The following is an 18,124-nucleotide window of genomic DNA, read 5'->3' on the forward strand; positions in this document are numbered from 1 at the left end:
GTGTGTGAGTGAGTGTGGGTGTGTGAGTGAGTGTGTGTATGTGTGTGTGAGTGAGTGTGGTTGAGTGAGAGTGTGGGTGTGTGAGTGAGTGTGGGTGGGTGAATGTGGTTGATTGAGAGTGTGGGTGTGTGAGTGAGTTGGTGTGGGTGTGTGTGGAAGGGTGAATGTGGGTGAGTGAGTGTAGGTGGGTGTAGGTGAGTGTGGGTGGGTGTCGATGAGTGTAGGTGGGTGTGGGTGAGTGTAGGTGGGTGTGGGTGTGTGTGGGTGAGTGTGGGTGGGTGTGGGTGAGTGTAGGTGGGTGAATGTAGTTGGGTGTGAGTGAGTGTGTGAGTGAATGGGGTGCGTGGGTGGGTGAGTGTGAGTGAGTGAGTAAGTAAGTGAGTGTGTGAGTAGTATGAGCAGCACTTCACTTGTACTTCCCTCAACTTAGTCTACTGCATTCGCTGCTCCCAATGCAGTCTCCTCTACATTGGAGGGACCAAACACAGACTGGGTGACCCGCTTTGGGTAACACCTTCGGTCTGTCCGCAAGCATGACCCAGACCTCCCTGTCGCTTGCCATTTTAACACTCCACCCTGCTCTCATGCCCACATGTCCATCCTTGGCCTGCTGCATTGTTCCAGTGAAGCCCCACGCAAACTGGAGGAACAGCACCTCATCTTCCGACTAGGCACTTTACAGCCTTCCGCAATGAATATTGAGTTCAACGAGCTCTCTACTCCATCCCGGCCCCCTTTTTCTAATCTCTCTTTATCTACATTCATTTCTGTCCGCTTGCCTCAGGGGCCGACTCAGATGGACCCGAAATGGCCTTTTCCCCGCCACGTCATAATCCCTAGTATCCGACGGTGAGGCACGAATTTCCTGTGCTCCACCTGTCAACTCGCTCTGCAGGGGAAATGTCCAATTCTCCCTTTGGCCAGTCCATCCGTTTCGCCGCCTTTTCAAATGAAATAAAAGACCCCTTCGACATCTTTTCCTTCAAGTTTTGGAAGAGCTTGAACAAACTTAAACATTTTTCTTTCCACCCCCCCCCCCCCCCCGCCCCCCCGCCCCCCCAACCACCCCTCGTTTCCTTTGCTTGTCAGGAGTTCGAGTTTTTTTTTTAACCATTTCTAACTGGAATCTCGCTACATCCAGCTGTGACCCACTGGCACCGGCTGGTCACTTCTGACTTGTAAATGCCGCGCTGTACCCTCAATTATCTCCACGCATCCCCCCCCACCCCCCACCCCCTCCGGCTTTGGCCAGGCAATCCTGCTCCCAATTTACTCGCCAGTCCGATTAACCTGGTTCTTGTGATTCCTTGTAAAACCGTCAGGGTATGCCTCTTTCACTTAGATCCATAGAACACTACGGCACAGAAAACAGGCCCTTCGGCCCCTCTACTCTGTGCCGGAATGTTACTCCGCCAGTCCTGTTGACCTGCACCCAGTCCATAGCCCTCCAGACCTCTCCCATCCATGGATCTATCCAATTTATTCTTAAAACCTTAAGAGTGAGCCCGCATTTACCACGTCAGGTGGCAGCTCGTTCCACACTCTCGCCACTCTCTGAGTGAAGAAGATTCCCCCCCCCCCCCCCCCGCCTTGCAGGAAGGTTTTAGCAGTTTACAGCACCATCTTAATTCTTGACTGCAACAAACCTGGTGTTTCCATTTTAAGCTTTTAATTACCCACTAAATCTGCACCCGAATTATCTTTGTCTCTTGTTCCGAAAAGATTCCGGACTCGAGACCCCAAACTTGGTCAGGAGCCTCTGGGGATGGTGCGCTGTGACTTCAAATCCCACTGCTCTCCCAGCCGTGACAAGGGTGAGGATTAGCCCACCAAACTGCCCCACTTCTACCTAACCATTTAATTCGGGTTAAAAGGATACGAGCGCCACGATTGGAAGCTTAACGAGTAAATAACTGTTTATTAAACAAATCAACCATAAACCAGCAGCGATAGAAAGATATATGAACTGCTAATTTCTAACTCTATGACTTAAATTCTACCCCTTCTCAAACCCCAACTGTGTGAAATGCTGGTGAGGCCACAGCTAGAGTATTGCGTGCAGATCTGGAATCTACATTATAGGGAAGGATGTGATTGCACTGGAGAGAGAGCAGAGGAGATTTACCAGGATGTTGCCTGGGCTGGAGAGTTTTAGCTATGAGGAGAGATTGTTTAGACTGGGGTTATTTTCCTAGGAGCAAAGGAGATTGACGGGGGACATGATTGAGGTGTATAAAATGATGAGGTGTATAGATAGGGTAGACAGGAAGGGACGTTTCCCCCTTGGTGGAGGGATCAATAACCAGGGGGCATAGATTTAAGGTAAGGGGGGGGGGCAGGAGGTTTAGGAGGGGATGTGAGGAAGAATTTTTTCACCCAGAGGCTGGTGGGAATCTGGAACTCGCTGCCTGAAAGGGTGGTAGAGGCAGAAACCCTCTTAACATTGAAGAAGTATTTGGATGTACACTAGCGATGCCACATGGTATACAAGGCTGTGGGCCTAGTGCTGGAAAATGGGAGTTGCATAATTAGGTATTTGTTTGACTGGTGCAGACTCGATGGGCCAAAGGGCCTTTTTCTGTGCTGTAGACCCGTATGACTCTATACACACACACACTTATATATAAGATACTCACACACACACACACACACACACAAACACACAAACACACACACACACACACAAACACACACACACACATATATATATAAGATACACACACATTTATATATAAGATACACACACACACACACACACATAAGATACAGACACACATATAAGATAGACACAAGATATACACACACACACATATATATAAGATACTCACACACACATATATATAAGATACACACACACAGATATATATAAGATACACACACACATAAGATACACACACACATAAGATATGCACACCCATATATCTATAAGATACGCACACACATATATATGATACTCACACACACATATAATATACACACACATATAAGATACACACATACACATATATATTAGATACACACATATATTAGATACACACACATATATAAGATACACACACACATATAAGATATACACACACACATATAAGATACACACACAATTTATATATAAGATACACACACACATATATGATACACACACACATATATGATACACACACACATATATGATACACACATACATATATAAGATATACACACACACATAAAAGATACACACACACAGACATATACATAAGATACAGACACACATATATATGATACACACATATAACCATGGATTTTAAGGGTGAGATAAAACAGTTCAATGGCACCAATCTGGAGTTCTGGGTTAGATGGGTTGACTTTGATTGCTTTTCCGAATTCCTTGCAGGTTGTTGTAGCTGACATGAGGTGCTCTCCCAGCACCTGCAGCCTGTAGTTCTCAGTTTGAAACTTGCTCTTAATGCCTCCTCTGGTGATTCTTCCCCCCTTTTCCTCCAGACTGGGGTTTCTCAAGGAAAGCAGGATACAGCGGCGCGAGGAACAGCCAGCTCGCTACTATGGCTGGATTACTGGAGTCTTATGAAACACAGGAGAGGGCGGTTTCAGGTCTTTCATCTTTTCAAGCTAGGAGCTGATCGACTGCACTACCCTCACACAGAACCTGGCCACTTGGTCAGGAGACAATCAAAATGCCATTGCGAGGCAGTTTCCCTCTTAAGCCAAGTCTCCTTTCCAAGCACCATTCTGTCCATCCTGGCACGCACTGTTCCCGGAGATGGCAACATTGTAAGGTTTTCTTTTTCCTGCTCCAGTGAACACGTCTTTTAAGACTGCAGCCATGGTCGTTTTTTTTTAAAGCCGCAGTCCAATCTTAAAGCCACAGTCCAAGAAATAAAGTTACGTCCTTTACAACTGTGTGAAGTTAGGTGACGCTTTCGTCCCTTGAGGGGAGGATTTTCGACAGGGAGCTCAGGTCAAACGTTGCGTGGACATTCAGTGGAGGCACTCGATTCATCAGGACCTGAAGACCTGGAAGGGGGGGAGACAGCACCCACAGTGCGGACAAACCAAACGTGTGCCCCGCCTGCGGACATGGATTCAGACGCCCGTCCGACCTCGAGAGGCACTGGTGCGGGCGAGGCCGGGGAGAGGCCACACAAGGTGTGGGGACTGCGGGAAGGGGGTTCACTCACCCCTCCGGGCTGGAGACCCCATGGGCACAGCCAGCCCCACGTGTATAGAACTTTGGTGAGGCCACAGCTGGAGTACTGTGTGCAGTTCTGGTCACCACATTACAGGAAGGATGTGATTGCACTGGACGGGGTGCAGAGGAGATTCACCAGGATGTTGCCTGGGGATGAAACATTTAAGTGATGAAGAGAGGTTTGGATAGACTTGGGTTGTTTTCGTTGGAGCAGAGAAGGCTGAGGGGCGACCTGATCGAGGTGGACAAGATTATGAGGGGCATGGACAGGGTGGATAGGGAGCAGCTGTTCCCCTTAGTTGAAGGGTCAGTCACGAGGGGGACATAAGTTCAAGACGAGGGGCAGGAGGTTTAGTGGGGGGATGTGAGGAGAAACTTTTTTACCCAGAGGGTGGTGAGGGTCTGGAATGCGCTGCCTGGGAGGGTGTTGGAGGTGGGTTAGCCTCACATCCTTTAAAAAGCACCTGGATGAGCGCTCGGCACCTCCTAACATTCAAGGCTGTGGGGGCCAAGTGCTGGTCAATGGGATCAGGTGTTTCTCGCGTGTCCGGTGCACAGACTCGATGGGCCGAAGGGCCTCTTCTGCACTGTGTGGCCTTGATCTTCGACAGCACTCCATGTCTCGGCGGAGTATGTGGGAAAAGGTTCTGAGGTGCCAACTCCACAAAGAGTCTTACGCAAAGGATAAAGCCTTCCGGTTTTTGTGAGCCGGTGATTTTTGTCGGGGGTTTTTTTTTTTCAATTAAGGAAGCTCTGCTGTTTCACTTAGTCGATTTTGCAGACACCTTTTAAAAAAAAAGTGCATTGGGAACATAAAATCTTTGACGATGGTTCCTGCTCTAGCTACGCCCCGCCTCCAACCACTCCACCCCCCAATCCCCAAATCCCCCAATTCAAGAAACGTGAGCAGAAATTCATCTAAAGGAGCATCAGAATATTTTATTGCTCAACACCATTACAGGTTATTACAGGCCGCATGCAGGAGTTAAACAGGGACTTCTGTTAGCAAAACCAAATGTCAGGGGATTCTCCAGTGAACTTTGCACGCCATCGGGGCGCTACTAGCAGAGCTCTCCAGGAAGACCTTGGGGGATCATAAGGGATTAGAAGACAGAAGGGGGGGGATGAGAATAAACAGATAAGGGTGACGACAAACAGTGTCAGGGGACTGAAGACATCTGCTTACCATGTACTGAGAAGATTAGAATTTGAATAACGCAATGTGTACGTGACCAGCCATGTATGAAACAGACAGCTTTCCTGTAATCGGTAGAGTTCTGTTTTAGCCAGTCTGAGGCAGACTCTCCCCACGCTCGCTTGAATAAAACAATCACTAACCTGTGCCTGGGTCTCCTGTGGTCGATTCCTAGAAGGCGCCACGACCAAATAATTGGCAGTCAGAGTAAAAGTGATGCGAGGAAACATTTCTTTTCCACCCAGAGGGTGGTTGGACTCTGGAATGAACTTCCTGAAAGGGTGGTGGAGGCAGGTTCGAATGAGGCATCCAAAAGGGAATCGGATTAGAGTCGTAGAGTTTTACAGCATGGAAGAAGGCCCTTCAGCCCATCGTGTGTGCACCAGTCAACAAGCCCCATTCTACTCTAATCCCATTTTCCAGCCCATAGCCTTGTATGTTATGGTGTTTCAGATGTTCATCTAAATACTTATAAAATATTGTGAATGTTCCCTGCTCTACCACCCTTTCAGGCGGTGAGTTCCAGATACCCACCCCCCCCCCCCACCCTCTGGGTGAAAAATCCCCTCTAAACCTCCTGCCCCTTACCTTAAATCTATGCCCCCTGGTTATTGACCCCTCCACTAAGGGGAAAAGTTTATTCCTATCTACCCTATCTATGCCCCTCATAATTTTGTATACCTCTATCAGGTTCCCCCCTCAGACTCTCTGCTCTAAGAAAAACAAAGGCAACCTACCTAACCTCTGCTCATAGATGAAACACTCCAGCCCTGGCAATATCCTGGTGAATCTGTTCTGCACCCCCTCCAGTGCAGTCACATCCTTCCTATAGTGTGGCAACCAGAACTGCGCACAGTACTCTAGCTGTGGCCTGACTAACGTTTTATAAACTCCCTGCTCTTATATTCGATGCCTCGGCTAAAAAAGGCAAAGTATCCCATGTGCCCTCTTAAACCACCTTATCCACCTGCCCTGGCTGCCTTCGAGGATCTATGGACATGCCCGCCAAGGTACCCTCTGATCCTCTGTACTTCCTGGGGTCCTCCCATTCACCGTGTACTCCTTTGCTAACTGAAAAGAAAGAACGTGCGGGGTTACGGGGGGGGAATAAGGTAGGGAAGAGGGACGAGGTGGAATGCTCTTTCGGAGAGCCAGTGCAGACTCGAAGGGCTGAATGGCCTCCTTCTGAACGGCACAGATTCTGTAATTGCGTGAAGCGTAAGGGAGGCGAAGGTGTAGTGGTATTGCCCTTGGGTCGGTAATCCCGAGACCCAGGGTAACGCTCCGGGGGAAACCGGGTTCGAATCCTGCTAAGGCAGATGGTAGAATTTCGAATTTAATAAAAATCTGGAATTAAAAGCCTGATGGTGAATATTGTTTAAAAAAAAAAACCCATCTGGTTCTCTAACACCTTTCAGAGAAGGAAATCTGCTAGCCGACATGTGGCTCCAGAGATGGGCAATAAATGCTAACCTGGCTAGTGTCCCAGGGGTACCCACAACCCATGAATGAATTAAAAAAAACCTATCTCAACAAGTACAAGTGTAACAGTCTATAGATAGCAATAGCGCTTGCACACCAAGTGGTCTGAATGGAGCTTCAAGGCAGAATACCAGCACCGATTCAAATTCTTCCAGTACTACTGTGAATTCTACTCTAGGCGGCGTTCATCTTCTGCTTTGGTGAGTTTAGCTTTGCCAAGGGAGCCGCACTATCCCCAACTGGAATCAGTCTTCAGTTGACCCATCCTCACCTCCGCAACGAGACACAGCATGATTGCTGATGTTCCTCCACACCCCACCACCAGCCCCCCCTCCGAATACCTGCAGAAAGTCACAGCCTCAGGACACCTTTGTCTGCAGTCGGCCTCCACAACCAGAGAGGATCTTTTGTCAGAGTATTTTTTAAGCGAGATTGGTTGAGAGTGAAATGTTGGCCAGGACACGCCGGTGGATGGGGGATGGGGTGGGGGGGGAGGGGAGGGGGTGGGGCGGGGCGAGGAGCTCCTCTGCTCACTTTCCAAATAATGGCGGGGGTTGGACGGGTCTTTACATCCACCTGAGAGGGCAGATGGGGGAGGGGGCTGCCCCCTCGGTTTGCACCCGAACGTATGAGTTAGGGGCAGGAGTGGGCCGCTCGGCTCCTCATGCCTTCTCCGCCGTTCAACAGATCGTGGCTGATCTGATGGTAACCTCAACCCCTCATTCCCCACTCCCCACCCCCCCGATAACCTTTCACCCCCTTTTTAATCAAGAATCCATCCGGCTCTGCCTTATAAATATTGAAAGACTCCGCTCCCACCGCCTTTTGAGAAAGAGAGTTCCAAAGACTAACGGCCCTGTGAGTGTAAAGATTTCTCCCGATCTCTGTCTTAAAACAGTGACCCCCCTCCCCCTAGTTCCGGAATCCTCATCTAGCATCCTCGCACCCCCTTATGTGGCTCGGGGGCGCTGTGCCTGAGAGTAGAACACAGGGAACATTTCAGAGCCTGAAAGAAAGAAGCAAGAGGCTCTGCCAAAAGCAAAACAGCCGGGATGTGTGAAAATCTGTCCAGCTTCTGCAAAGTAAACAGTGGCCGTTTGGTCATGCAGAAACTGAGCGTTGCTGAAAACAGGGACGTGTCAAAGATTTTCATCTTGCCCTCGCCCAGACACTTCGCAGGGATCCCAATACAAGGGGAAAACAACAATTCACACTGCTTGCGAAGACAGTGATCTGGTTGGTTGGCAAGTGGAATTTGATTGGCGGGGCGGGGGGGAGGGGGGTTGCCACAGAGATTGTACCAATGACGGTGACTGAGGGAGTTCGCTGCCAAAGCATTGTTTGAAAATTTAAACCAGGCAGCCTGGCCCTGGATGGTCAATGGCGAGGAATGAACCAGCGAATGGCTGGCACCTGTTTTGTCCCGGGTGAAGCGGGCGCAATGTGTGCACGTGTTCTTTCTGTCTGTCCAGAACAGGGTCCGGTGTGTGGGGCTTAATGTGCAGCTTCCAGCACTCTCTTCTCATGCGGTGTGAATTGTTGTCAAAGTGCCCCGAAAAACGCGGGCGAGCGCGCTTGCGCGGCAAAGCTCCGTCCACCATCGAGAGGGCCGGGAGGAGCCCGCGCATGGATTGGCCCCGCCTCCTCCTTCGGCCCAGCGCGAAGCGGATGCGCATGCGCGGGCTACGAGCCACCGTTCGCATGGAGGGGGGTGTGTGTGGGTGCACACGTTTGCCCCTCCCCCACCTTGGCTCGCGGGGTGGGGGGGGTAGTTCTCGGTCCTCCAGAGCCAGACCATCTTCCTATTGGTCGGAGAGCGCACGCGTCGGGTCGGTCGTGCGCGGGGCGGCTGTGCCGACGTCACAAAGTCCCCCAGCACACGCACCAGGCGACTCTGGTGGTTGGGGGGGGTGGAACGGCTGCTTGGCCCCGCCCACTCACCCCAGCCGCCACTGATTGGATGGCCAGCCGAAACCACACCTCCCCGCCGCCCCCAGCTCCCACACGCTCCTCCTATTGGAGGGAGAGCACGTCGGTCAGCGGCCAGGCCCCGCCTCCTCCTACCCGCCAACGGTCGCGGAGGGGGTCACGTGTCCCGGCCCAGCGCCGCCTCGACTCCATTCGGTGCTTCGGCCGCGGTTCAACGCTCAGGCTTTCGTCGTTTATTAGATTTTCTCTCTCTCTCACTCCCCTTGCGATCCGAAGTCACTCTCGGCCTTTCGGCGATTAAAGACTCAATTTCCCGACGGGCCCCTCGGCGGCGGCAGCGGCCTTTCTGCTCCTCCCCCGACTCCTCAGGAATCCAGCGCGCAGGCGCAGTGCCGTCGCCGCCGCCGCCGCCGAGCCGACTGAGCATGTGCACAGCGCCCGGCGGGCTGATTTGCATATTTAAAGGGACACGGTCACCTGTGATTTAAAGGGGCAGCGACACCCTGACAGAGAGAGAGAGAGACAGAGGAGGAAAGGTCGAGCAGGTTCCGGAGTGACGTCCAAAGTGAAGCCGGGCGACCGAATTCCCCCCCCCTTGAGATTTTTACCGCCGACATCGAATGTGTTTTCACGGAGAAAGAGAGAGAGGGAGAGAAGGTTCCAGAAACAACCCCTCCGCCCGTCCGACCCGCACCGTTCGCCGGGGCCCGAAGACCGTCGGCCACGTGGAAGGAGGGGGGGTGGGGGAGCGGCGCCCCCGGCGCGGACCCACCGAACGCCTGCCCCGCCTGCGGACGCAGGTTCAGAGGACCCACCGACCTCCAGAGGCACCAGTGGCAGCGGGGCCGGGAGCGGGGGGGGGGGGGCCGCGGGAGGGGGTTCGGCCACCCCTTCGAGCTGGAGGCCCACCGGCGCGCCCACCCCGGGGAGCGGCCCCTCGCCTGCCCCGAGTGCGGGAGGGGCTTCGCCCGCGCCTCCGACCTGGTGAGGCACCGGCGGGCCCACACCGGGGAGCGGCCCTTCCCCTGCTCAGCCTGCGGCAAGGGGTTCGCCCAGTCCTCCGACCTCCTGGCCCACCGGCGGGTCCACACCGGCGAGCGGCCCTTCGCCTGCCCCCAGTGCGGGAGGGGCTTCACCCGCCCGTCCGACCTGCTGACCCACCGGCGGGTCCACACCGGCGAGCGGCCCTTCACCTGCCCCGCCTGCGGGCAGGGGTTCACCCGGTCCTCCCACCTGCTGAGGCACCGGCGCGTCCACACCGGGGAGAGGCCCTTCACCTGCTCCGAGTGCGGGCAGGGATTTAACCAGTCGTCCCACCTCCTGACGCACCGGCGGGTCCACGCGGGGGAGAGGCTGTTCCCCTGCCCCGAGTGCGGGAAGGGCTTCACCCGGTCCTCCGACCTACTGGCGCACCAGCGGGCCCACACCGGCGAGCGGCCCTTCACCTGCCCCGAGTGCGGCAAGGGCTTCGCCCAGTCCTCCCACCTCCTGACCCACCGGCGTGTCCACAGCGGGAAGAGGCCGTTCCCCTGCTCCGAGTGCGGCAAGCGATTCCCCCGATCCTCCGACCTGCTGACCCACCAGCGCATCCACACCGGGGAGAGGCCCTTCCCCTGCTCGGCCTGCGGGAGGTGCTTCACTCAGTCGTCCCACTTGCTGAGACACCAGCGCGTCCACACCGGGGAGAGGCCCTTCACCTGCTCGGCCTGCGGGAAGGGCTTCACTCGGTCCTCCCACCTGCTGAGACACCAGCGCGTCCACACGTGACCACCCTGCTCCGATCCTGCTGCCGGTTTCATCAGATTCCCGGACTGGAGCTCATGAATTATGACCAGCGCCCCGGGGAGAACTCCACCACTCGCCTTCCGAATAGTGGCCGTGGGATCTTGTGCACGATATCGTCACCGGGGAGATTCGCTGGTGGTGTCGGGGAGGATTTATAAACTGGCTTGTTGGGTGGGTGGGAACCTGGGAGGGACTTCAGACAGGAGAGCAACAAAACTGGTCATGGGAAGCAGAAGAGTAAGGAAACATGAGTGGACGACAGCAGAATCGAAAGGCCAGCGTTCAAACGGAGTCAAGATATGAAATAAAACGGCAGAATTAAAGGCTCTTTATCGGAATGCACACAGTATTCTCACCAAGGTGTTGGCAATGAAGGATTTCCTAAAGGGAAAGCTGTTGGTGTTTTCTTGAGGACGTAATTAGATAAAGGGGGAACCAGTGGATGTGGTGGTACTTGGGATTTTCGAGAGGATTTCATTAAGGTCCCGCGCAGGTTAGTAAACAGACTTCAAGTGCGTGGGATTGGGGGTGATATCCTGGCGGGGATTGAGGATTGGTTAAAGAGGCAGAAAACAGAGAGTTAGGGATAAATGGGTCACGATCGGGATGGCAGGCGGTGACCCATGGGGCGTTTTGTTTTCGAGGAGGTCACTGTGTCACGACTCACGGGGGATAGTGCACTGTAATATCCAGCCCCTCTGGTCCCTGAGCCCCAACAAGTGTGAAAAGTTTGATCAAACCACACCAGATTTTCCCCAATTCTACCGAACTGTTGAATTTAGGTTAACACAATGTGAGCACCAGGTTTGGAAACTTAATAAGGAAATAACTGTTTATTGAACAAACTTTCGTTAACCAGTGGCAAAAGAAAGAGATATGAACTGCTAATTTCTAACACTATAACTTAAACTCTAACCCCTTCCAAAATCCCCATACACCCACACATATATACAATACACGTAAGACACACAAAACATGGATTTTAAGGGTGGGGATAAAACAGTTTAATAGCACCAATACCAGAGTGCAGGATTCGATGGGTTGATTTTGATTGATGTGACCCAAATTCCTTTTGGTTCTTTTGTTGATGACGCGAGGTGGTCTTCCAACACTTGCAGTGTCTAGTGCGCAGGCTGAGTACTTTGCCTTTCGATGTCGCTCACAGTGATTTTCCTCTTTGCCTCTTGACAGGGGTTTCCTCGGAGAGAGAGACTGGGTTATAGAGATATGAAGGGGAAAAAAACAGCGAGCTATTATGGTAGGGGAATTACTGGAATCTTCCACACACAGGAGAAAGCGGTTTTAGGTCCTTTTCCTTTCAGGCTAGGAGCTATTCTGCTGCACTCACACAAAAAAAAACCTGTTCACCTGCTCCGGAGCCAATTAAAATGCTGTTGTCAGGTAGCTCCCTTGCTCCAGGACTCCTTTCTGGTACCATCCTGACTTTCATGGCACACTCTGTTCCAGGACTGCAACATTGTATATGTCTCTCATCCTGTTCCAGTGGACATGTCTTTCAACTGCAGCCATTGTAATTTTACCACAGTCCGGCAAAAAATAAAAAGATGTACAACAGTCCAACAGAAATGAAATGAAATGTTCCTTACAACAAGCAGAGTAGATGAGGGGGAACCAGTGGATGTATGGTGTGTTTGGACATTCAGAAGCATGTTGATAAGGTCCCACACAGGAGGTGAGTAAACAAAATTCGAGCACATGGGATCATGGGGTAAATACTGGCCTGCATTGTGCATTGGTTAACGGACAGAAAAGAGAGAGAGAGTAAGAATAAACGGGTCACTCTCAGGGTGGCAGGCTGCGACTCGTGGAGTACCGCAAGGATCGGTGCATGGTTCCCAGCCGTGGGGGGGTTGCAAAGTGTCCTCAACAAGCTTAGTGAGTGGGCAAGATGAAATATGACAATGGATACATGTGAGGTTATCCACACAGAATCTTTCTTAAATGGAGAGAGATTGGGAAGTGCAGATATGCAGAGGGACCTGGGTGTCCTTGTTCATGAGTCACTGAAAGCTAAGATGCAGCAGCAGTGAGCAGTTAGGAAGGCAGATGGTACCTTGGCCTTCATCTCAAGAGGATTTGAGTACAAGAGCAAGGATGTCTTACTGCAGCTGTACAGGGTCTTGGTGAGACCACACCTGGAGTATCATGTGCACTTTTGGTCTCCTTACCTAAGGAAGGATACACTTGCCCGGGAGGGAGTGCAGCAGGGGTTCACCAGACTGATTCTTGGGGTAGCAGGGTTGTCCCGCAAGGAGAGATTGAGGAGACTGGGCCTGTACTCTCTAGAGTTTCGAAGAATCAGAGGTGATCTTGTTGAAATGTTCAACAGGCATCGACAGGTGGATGCAGGGAGGATGTTTTCCCCCTAGCTGGGGGGTGTCCAGAACCTGAGGACACAGTCTCAGAATAAGGGGTCGGCCAATTAGGACTGAGATGAGGAGGAATTTCTTCAGTGACCCCTGAGGGTCAGTACTGAGGGAGCCCTGCACTGTCAGAGGGTCAGTACTGAGAGAGTGCCGCACTGTCAGAGGGTCAGTACTGAGGGAGAGCCGCACTGTCGTAGGGTCAGTACTGAAGGAGAGCCGCACTGTCGGACGGTCAGTGCTGAGGGAGAGCTGCACTGTCAGAGGGTCAGTACTGAGGGAGAGCTGCACTGTCGGACGGTCAGTACTGAGGGAGAGCCGCACTGTCGGACGGTCAGTGCTGAGGGAGAGCCGCACTGTGAGAGAGACAGTGCTGAGGGAGCGCCACACTGTTGGAGGGACAGTACTGAGGGAGAGCTGCACTGTCGGAGGGACAATACCGAAGGAGCGGTGCACTGCCAGAGGGACAGGACTGAGGGAGAGCCGCACCATCAGAGGGACTACTGAGGGAGAGCCGCACTGTCGGTGGGTCAGTGCTGAGGGAACGCCACACAGTCGGAGGGTCAGTGCTGTGGGAGAGCCGCACTGTTGGAGGGACAGTGCTGAGGGAGAGCCGCACTGTCGGAGGGTCTGTGCTGAGGGAGAGCCGCACTGTCCAGAGGGTCAGTACCGAGGAAGAGCCGCACTGTCGGAGGGTCAGTACTGAGGGAGAGCCGCACTGTTGGACGGTCAGTACGGAGGGATAGCCGCACTGTCGGAGGGTCAGTATTGAGGGAGAGCCACACTTTTGGAGGGTCAGTGCTGAGCCGCACTGTCGGAGGGACAGTACCGAGGGAGAGACGCACTGTCAGAGGGTCAGTGCTGAGGGAGAGCCACACTGTCAGAGGGTCAGTGCTGAGGGAGAGCCACACTGTCGGAGAGTCAGTGCTGAGGGAGAGCCACACTGTCGGAGGGTCAGTGCTGAGGGAGGGACACACTGTCGGAGGGACAGTGCTGAGGGAGAGCCGCACTGTCGGAGGGTCAGTGCTGAGGGAGAGCTGCACTGTCGGAGGGTCAGTGCTGAGCTGCACTGTCGGAGGGTCAGTGCTGAGGGAGGGACACACTGTCAGAGGGACAGTGCTGAGGGAGAGCTGCACTGTTGGAGGGACAATACCGAGGGAGCAGTGCACACTGTTGGGGATGCGACGCTAAAGCGAGATCCTGCCTGTGCTCCAAGGTGATTGTAAAATATCGCCCCGTTATAACCAACATCGATTGGCCGATGAGGGGAGGTGACGGTGTGGTGATATTGTCGCTGGAGTCCCAGGGTGACGCTCTGGGGACCCGGGGTCCGAATCCCGCCTCTGCAGTTGGTGGAATTTGAATTCATTAAAAATCTGGAGCTGAAAGTCTAGTAATGTCCATGAAACCCATCTAATGCCCCTTCGGGAAGGAAATCCTTTGCCATCCTCACCTGGTCTGGCATAGAGGGGACTCTGGTTGGCCGTTAAATGCCCTCTGAACAAGGGCAATTAGATATGGGCAACAAATGCCGGCCTGGCCAGTGATGCCCCTTTAAATGAATGAATCTTTCTTTTTAAATTGAAAGGGATAAAGATCATCTGGATCACTCAGGGACAACTGTGGGATCTTGCTATGCACAAATTGGCTGCTGCTTTTCCTGCACTTTAAAAAAAAAGTGCTGCATTGGCTTTTTGAGTTCCTGGGGGTTGGGGCAGGCCGCTAGGGCAATGCAACTCTCTCATGTCCTTTCTCTAGTCGTGTGCCTTGCGCATGCTCACAACGACGCTCGCTCAGAAAGGCGAGGGACTGCGTCTGCGCGCGAAGGCTCCCCCCACCCCCGCATCTGGCCGAGTGGGCAAGGCGCCTGTGCTGGGTTGGCTCCGCCTCTTCTCTTGCCGCCAGACCCTCTCTCCCCATACCCCCTCCCCCCAACCACATCTGTCTACCCGGAGCGATCACCGATTGGTTGGAGGGGCCGCTGCTCTGCTCCGCGCGCCTGAAGTCCGAATCCTGGCCCCGCCTCCTCCTCCTCCTCCGCGTTGCACGCCCTCCGATTGGACGAGCCACAAGCTTCACCCGCCGTCTTCCAGCCTCGCGCGCTCGCCGTGGACGGTTGACGTCACAACGGCGCTGCCCGCCCCACCCCCAAATCCTTGGACTCGCCCTCTGATTGGCTGGAAGACCCGCCGCCGGTCTTTGGGTCCTCCGGCCCTTGGCTCTCCAGATTGGTGGCACCGCACTGTCAGTCACAGTCTACGGGTCACGTGGTCTGTTCTTCCCAGCGCCGCCACCGCAGCCGCAACCGCTCCGTTCGGTATCGCCGTTAGTCGGATGAAGCCTTTTTATTTGATTCTCTTCTCCGCCCGCTTCTCTACAACACCTCCCCAAGCCATCCCCATCCTCCAGCTGACTCAATCGGCTGTGGGGCTAAAACTTACTTTCTGGCGACCATTCGGCCCCTTGGCGGTTGCCATCCCCGCCCCGGGGGTGGGGGGGAGGGGTGGTGCAGGAGTTTCAACGCGCAGGCGCAGTGCCGGAGCGGCTGTCCTGCGGCCGACTGAGCATGCGTGCAGCGCCCGGACGGTAACCTGACTGAGCATGCGCGCGGGGTCTGCCAGACCATCTGCATATTTAAAGGGACAGTCCCTGTGTCATTTAAAGGGACAGTGACACCGTGTGTGCGTGGGGGAGGAGAGAGAGGCTGATTTCAACGCAAGAGGAGGGAGAGCAGCTTTTGGTTTTCCGGAGAGGGTTTGCGGACGGGAAGCGAAGACCCACCCGTCCGACCCCCACCCCCCCCCCACACCGTTCACCAGGACCCGAAGACCTGTCGGCGACATGGAAGAGGGAAGCGGCAACCGCAGCGCGGACAAACCCTACGCCTGCCTCGCCTGTGGGCGGGGGTTCAGACGCCCGGCCGGCCTGGGGAGGCACCGGTGCCGGCGAAGTGGGGAGAGGCCATGCAAGTGCGGGGACTGCGGGAAGGGCTTCAGTTACCCCTCCGAGCTGGAGACCCACCGGCGCAGCCACACCGGCGAGCGGCCCTTCGCCTGCCCCGTCTGCGGCAAAGGGTTCGCCCTGTCCTCCCTCCTGCTGCGGCACCAGCGGGTCCACACCGGCGAGCGGCCCTTCACCTGCTCCAAGTGCGGCAGGGGCTTCAACCAGTCCTCCCACCTGCTCAGGCACCAGCGGGTCCACACCGGCGAGCGGCCCTTCACCTGCTCCGTCTGCGGCAAGCGCTTCACCCGCCTGTACGACCAGCTGCGGCACCAGCAAGTCCACACCGGCGAGAGGCCCTTCCCCTGCTCCGTCTGCGGCAAGGAATTTGGCCGCTCCTGCAACCTGCTGCGGCACCTGCGTGTCCACACCGGGGAGAGGCCCTTCGGCTGCGCCGTCTGCGGCAAGCGGTTCAACCAGCTGTCCCACCTCTGCAAGCACCAGCAGCGGCACAGCCGGGACACGGGCCTGAGGAGCCCCAAGAAGAAGAAGCCACTGAAGAGGCAACAGCGGCGGGTCCGCGCCGTAGAGAGACCGCTCACGTGCCCCGAGTGCGGCAAGGAGTTCGCCAAGCCCTCCACCCTGCTGCGGCACCGGCGGCTCCACACCGGCGAGCGGCCCTTCACCTGCTCCCTCTGCGGCAAAGGGTTCACCGATTCGTCCACCCTGCTGCGGCACCAGCGGCTCCACACCGGCGAGCGGCCCTTCACCTGCTCCCTCTGCGAGAAGAGGTTCACCGAGTCGTCCACCCTGCTGCGGCACCAGCGGGTCCACACCGGCGAGCGGCCCTTCATCTGCTCCGTGTGCGGAAGGGGCTTCAACCAGTCCTCCCACCTGCTGACCCACCGGCGGCTGCACACCGGCGAGCGGCCCTTCACCTGCCCCGTGTGCGGGAAGGGCTTCACCCGGTCCTCCGACCTGCTGAGGCACCAGCGCGTCCCCGTGGGGGAGCGGCCCTTCACCTGCACCGCCTGCGGCAAGCGCTTCACCCGATCGTCCGACCTGCTGCGGCACCAGCGCGTCCACACCGGCGAGAGGCCCTTCGGCTGCGCCGCCTGCGGGAGGCGGTTCAACCAGCTGTCCCACCTCTGCAAGCACCAGCAGCGGCACAGCCGGGACACGGACCCGAGGAGCCCCAAGAAGAAGAAGCCGCCGAAGAGGCAGCAGCAGCGGGCCCGTGCCGGGGAGAGGCCCTTCCCCTGCTCCGAGTGCGGCAAGCGGTTCACCCGCTCCTCCCACCTGCTGAGGCACCGGCGGGTCCACACCGGGGAGAGGCCCTTCGCCTGCTCGGCCTGCGGGAAGGAGTTCGCCCTGTCGTCCACTCTGCTGCGTCACCAGCGGGTCCACACCGGGGAGAGGCCCTTCCCCTGCCTCTTGTGCGGGAAGCGGTTCACCCAGTCCTCCCACCTGCTGACCCACCAGCGCGTCCACACGGGGGAGAGGCCCTTCTCCTGCTCCGTGTGTGGGAAGCGATTCACCCGATCGTCCCACCTGCAGAAACACCAAGGACTTCACACGTGACTGCACTCCTCCGATTCTGCCATCTACAAGATGCACTGCCGCAACTCACCAAGGCTCCTTCGACAGCACCTTCCAAACCCACGACCACCACCATCCAGAAGGACAAGGGCAGCAGACACGTGGGGGGACACCCATCACCTGGAAGTTCCCTTCCGAGCTCCTCACACTCCTGATTTGGAAATATATTGGCCGTTCCTTCACTGTCGCTGGGTCAAAATTCTGGAACCCCCCCCCTAACAGCGCCATAGGTGTACCTACACCACACAGGGGACAAAATCCTGGAACTCCCTCCCTAACAGCACCGTGGGTGTACCTACACCACAGGGACAAAATCCTGGTACTCCCTCCCTAACAGCACTGTGGGTGTACCTACACCACAGGGGCAAAATCCTGGGACTCCGTCCCTAACAGCACTGTGGGTGTACCTACACCACAGGGACAAAATCCTGGAACTCCCTTCCTAACAGCACTGTGGGTGTACATACACCACAGGGGACAAAATCCTGGAACTCCCTCCCTAACATTACTGTGGGTGTACCTACACCACAGGGGACAAAATCCTGGAACTCCCTCCCTAACAGCGCTGTGGGTGTACCTACACCACAGGGGACAAAATCCTGGAACTCCCTCCCTAACAGC

At 55.2% G+C, this 18,124-nt stretch overlaps 1 protein-coding gene across 1 annotated transcript; it reads left to right on the plus strand.

Moving 5' to 3' along the window:
• The first annotated feature begins 691 nt into the window (after positions 1–691).
• Positions 692–17,599, plus strand: LOC121270115 (zinc finger protein 271-like). Its single transcript, XM_041175430.1, has 6 exons — positions 692–849; positions 1,723–1,814; positions 3,484–3,591; positions 9,099–9,274; positions 9,396–10,558; positions 15,916–17,599. Exons 1-6 carry the CDS (start codon positions 692–694, stop codon positions 17,483–17,485), a joined length of 3,267 nt encoding a protein of 1,088 aa, XP_041031364.1. The 3' UTR covers positions 17,486–17,599.
• The last annotated feature ends 525 nt before the right edge of the window (positions 17,600–18,124 follow it).

Source organism: Carcharodon carcharias, chromosome 27 (genome assembly GCF_017639515.1).
Source record: "Carcharodon carcharias isolate sCarCar2 chromosome 27, sCarCar2.pri, whole genome shotgun sequence".
In the NCBI taxonomy this organism is placed as follows: domain Eukaryota; kingdom Metazoa; phylum Chordata; class Chondrichthyes; order Lamniformes; family Lamnidae; genus Carcharodon; species Carcharodon carcharias.

Excerpts from the sequence above, each read along its gene's own strand:
- LOC121270115 (XM_041175430.1), top strand. The coding sequence starts at position 692 with ATGAATATTGAGTTCAACGAGCTCTCTACTCCATCCCGGCCCCCTTTT. Across the intron at positions 3,592-9,098 it reads ACAGGAGAGGGCGGTTTCAG|ACTCAATTTCCCGACGGGCC; the intron begins GTCTTTCATCTT and ends CGGCGATTAAAG. Across the intron at positions 9,275-9,395 it reads TTAAAGGGACACGGTCACCT|ATTTTTACCGCCGACATCGA; the intron begins GTGATTTAAAGG and ends CCCCCCCTTGAG.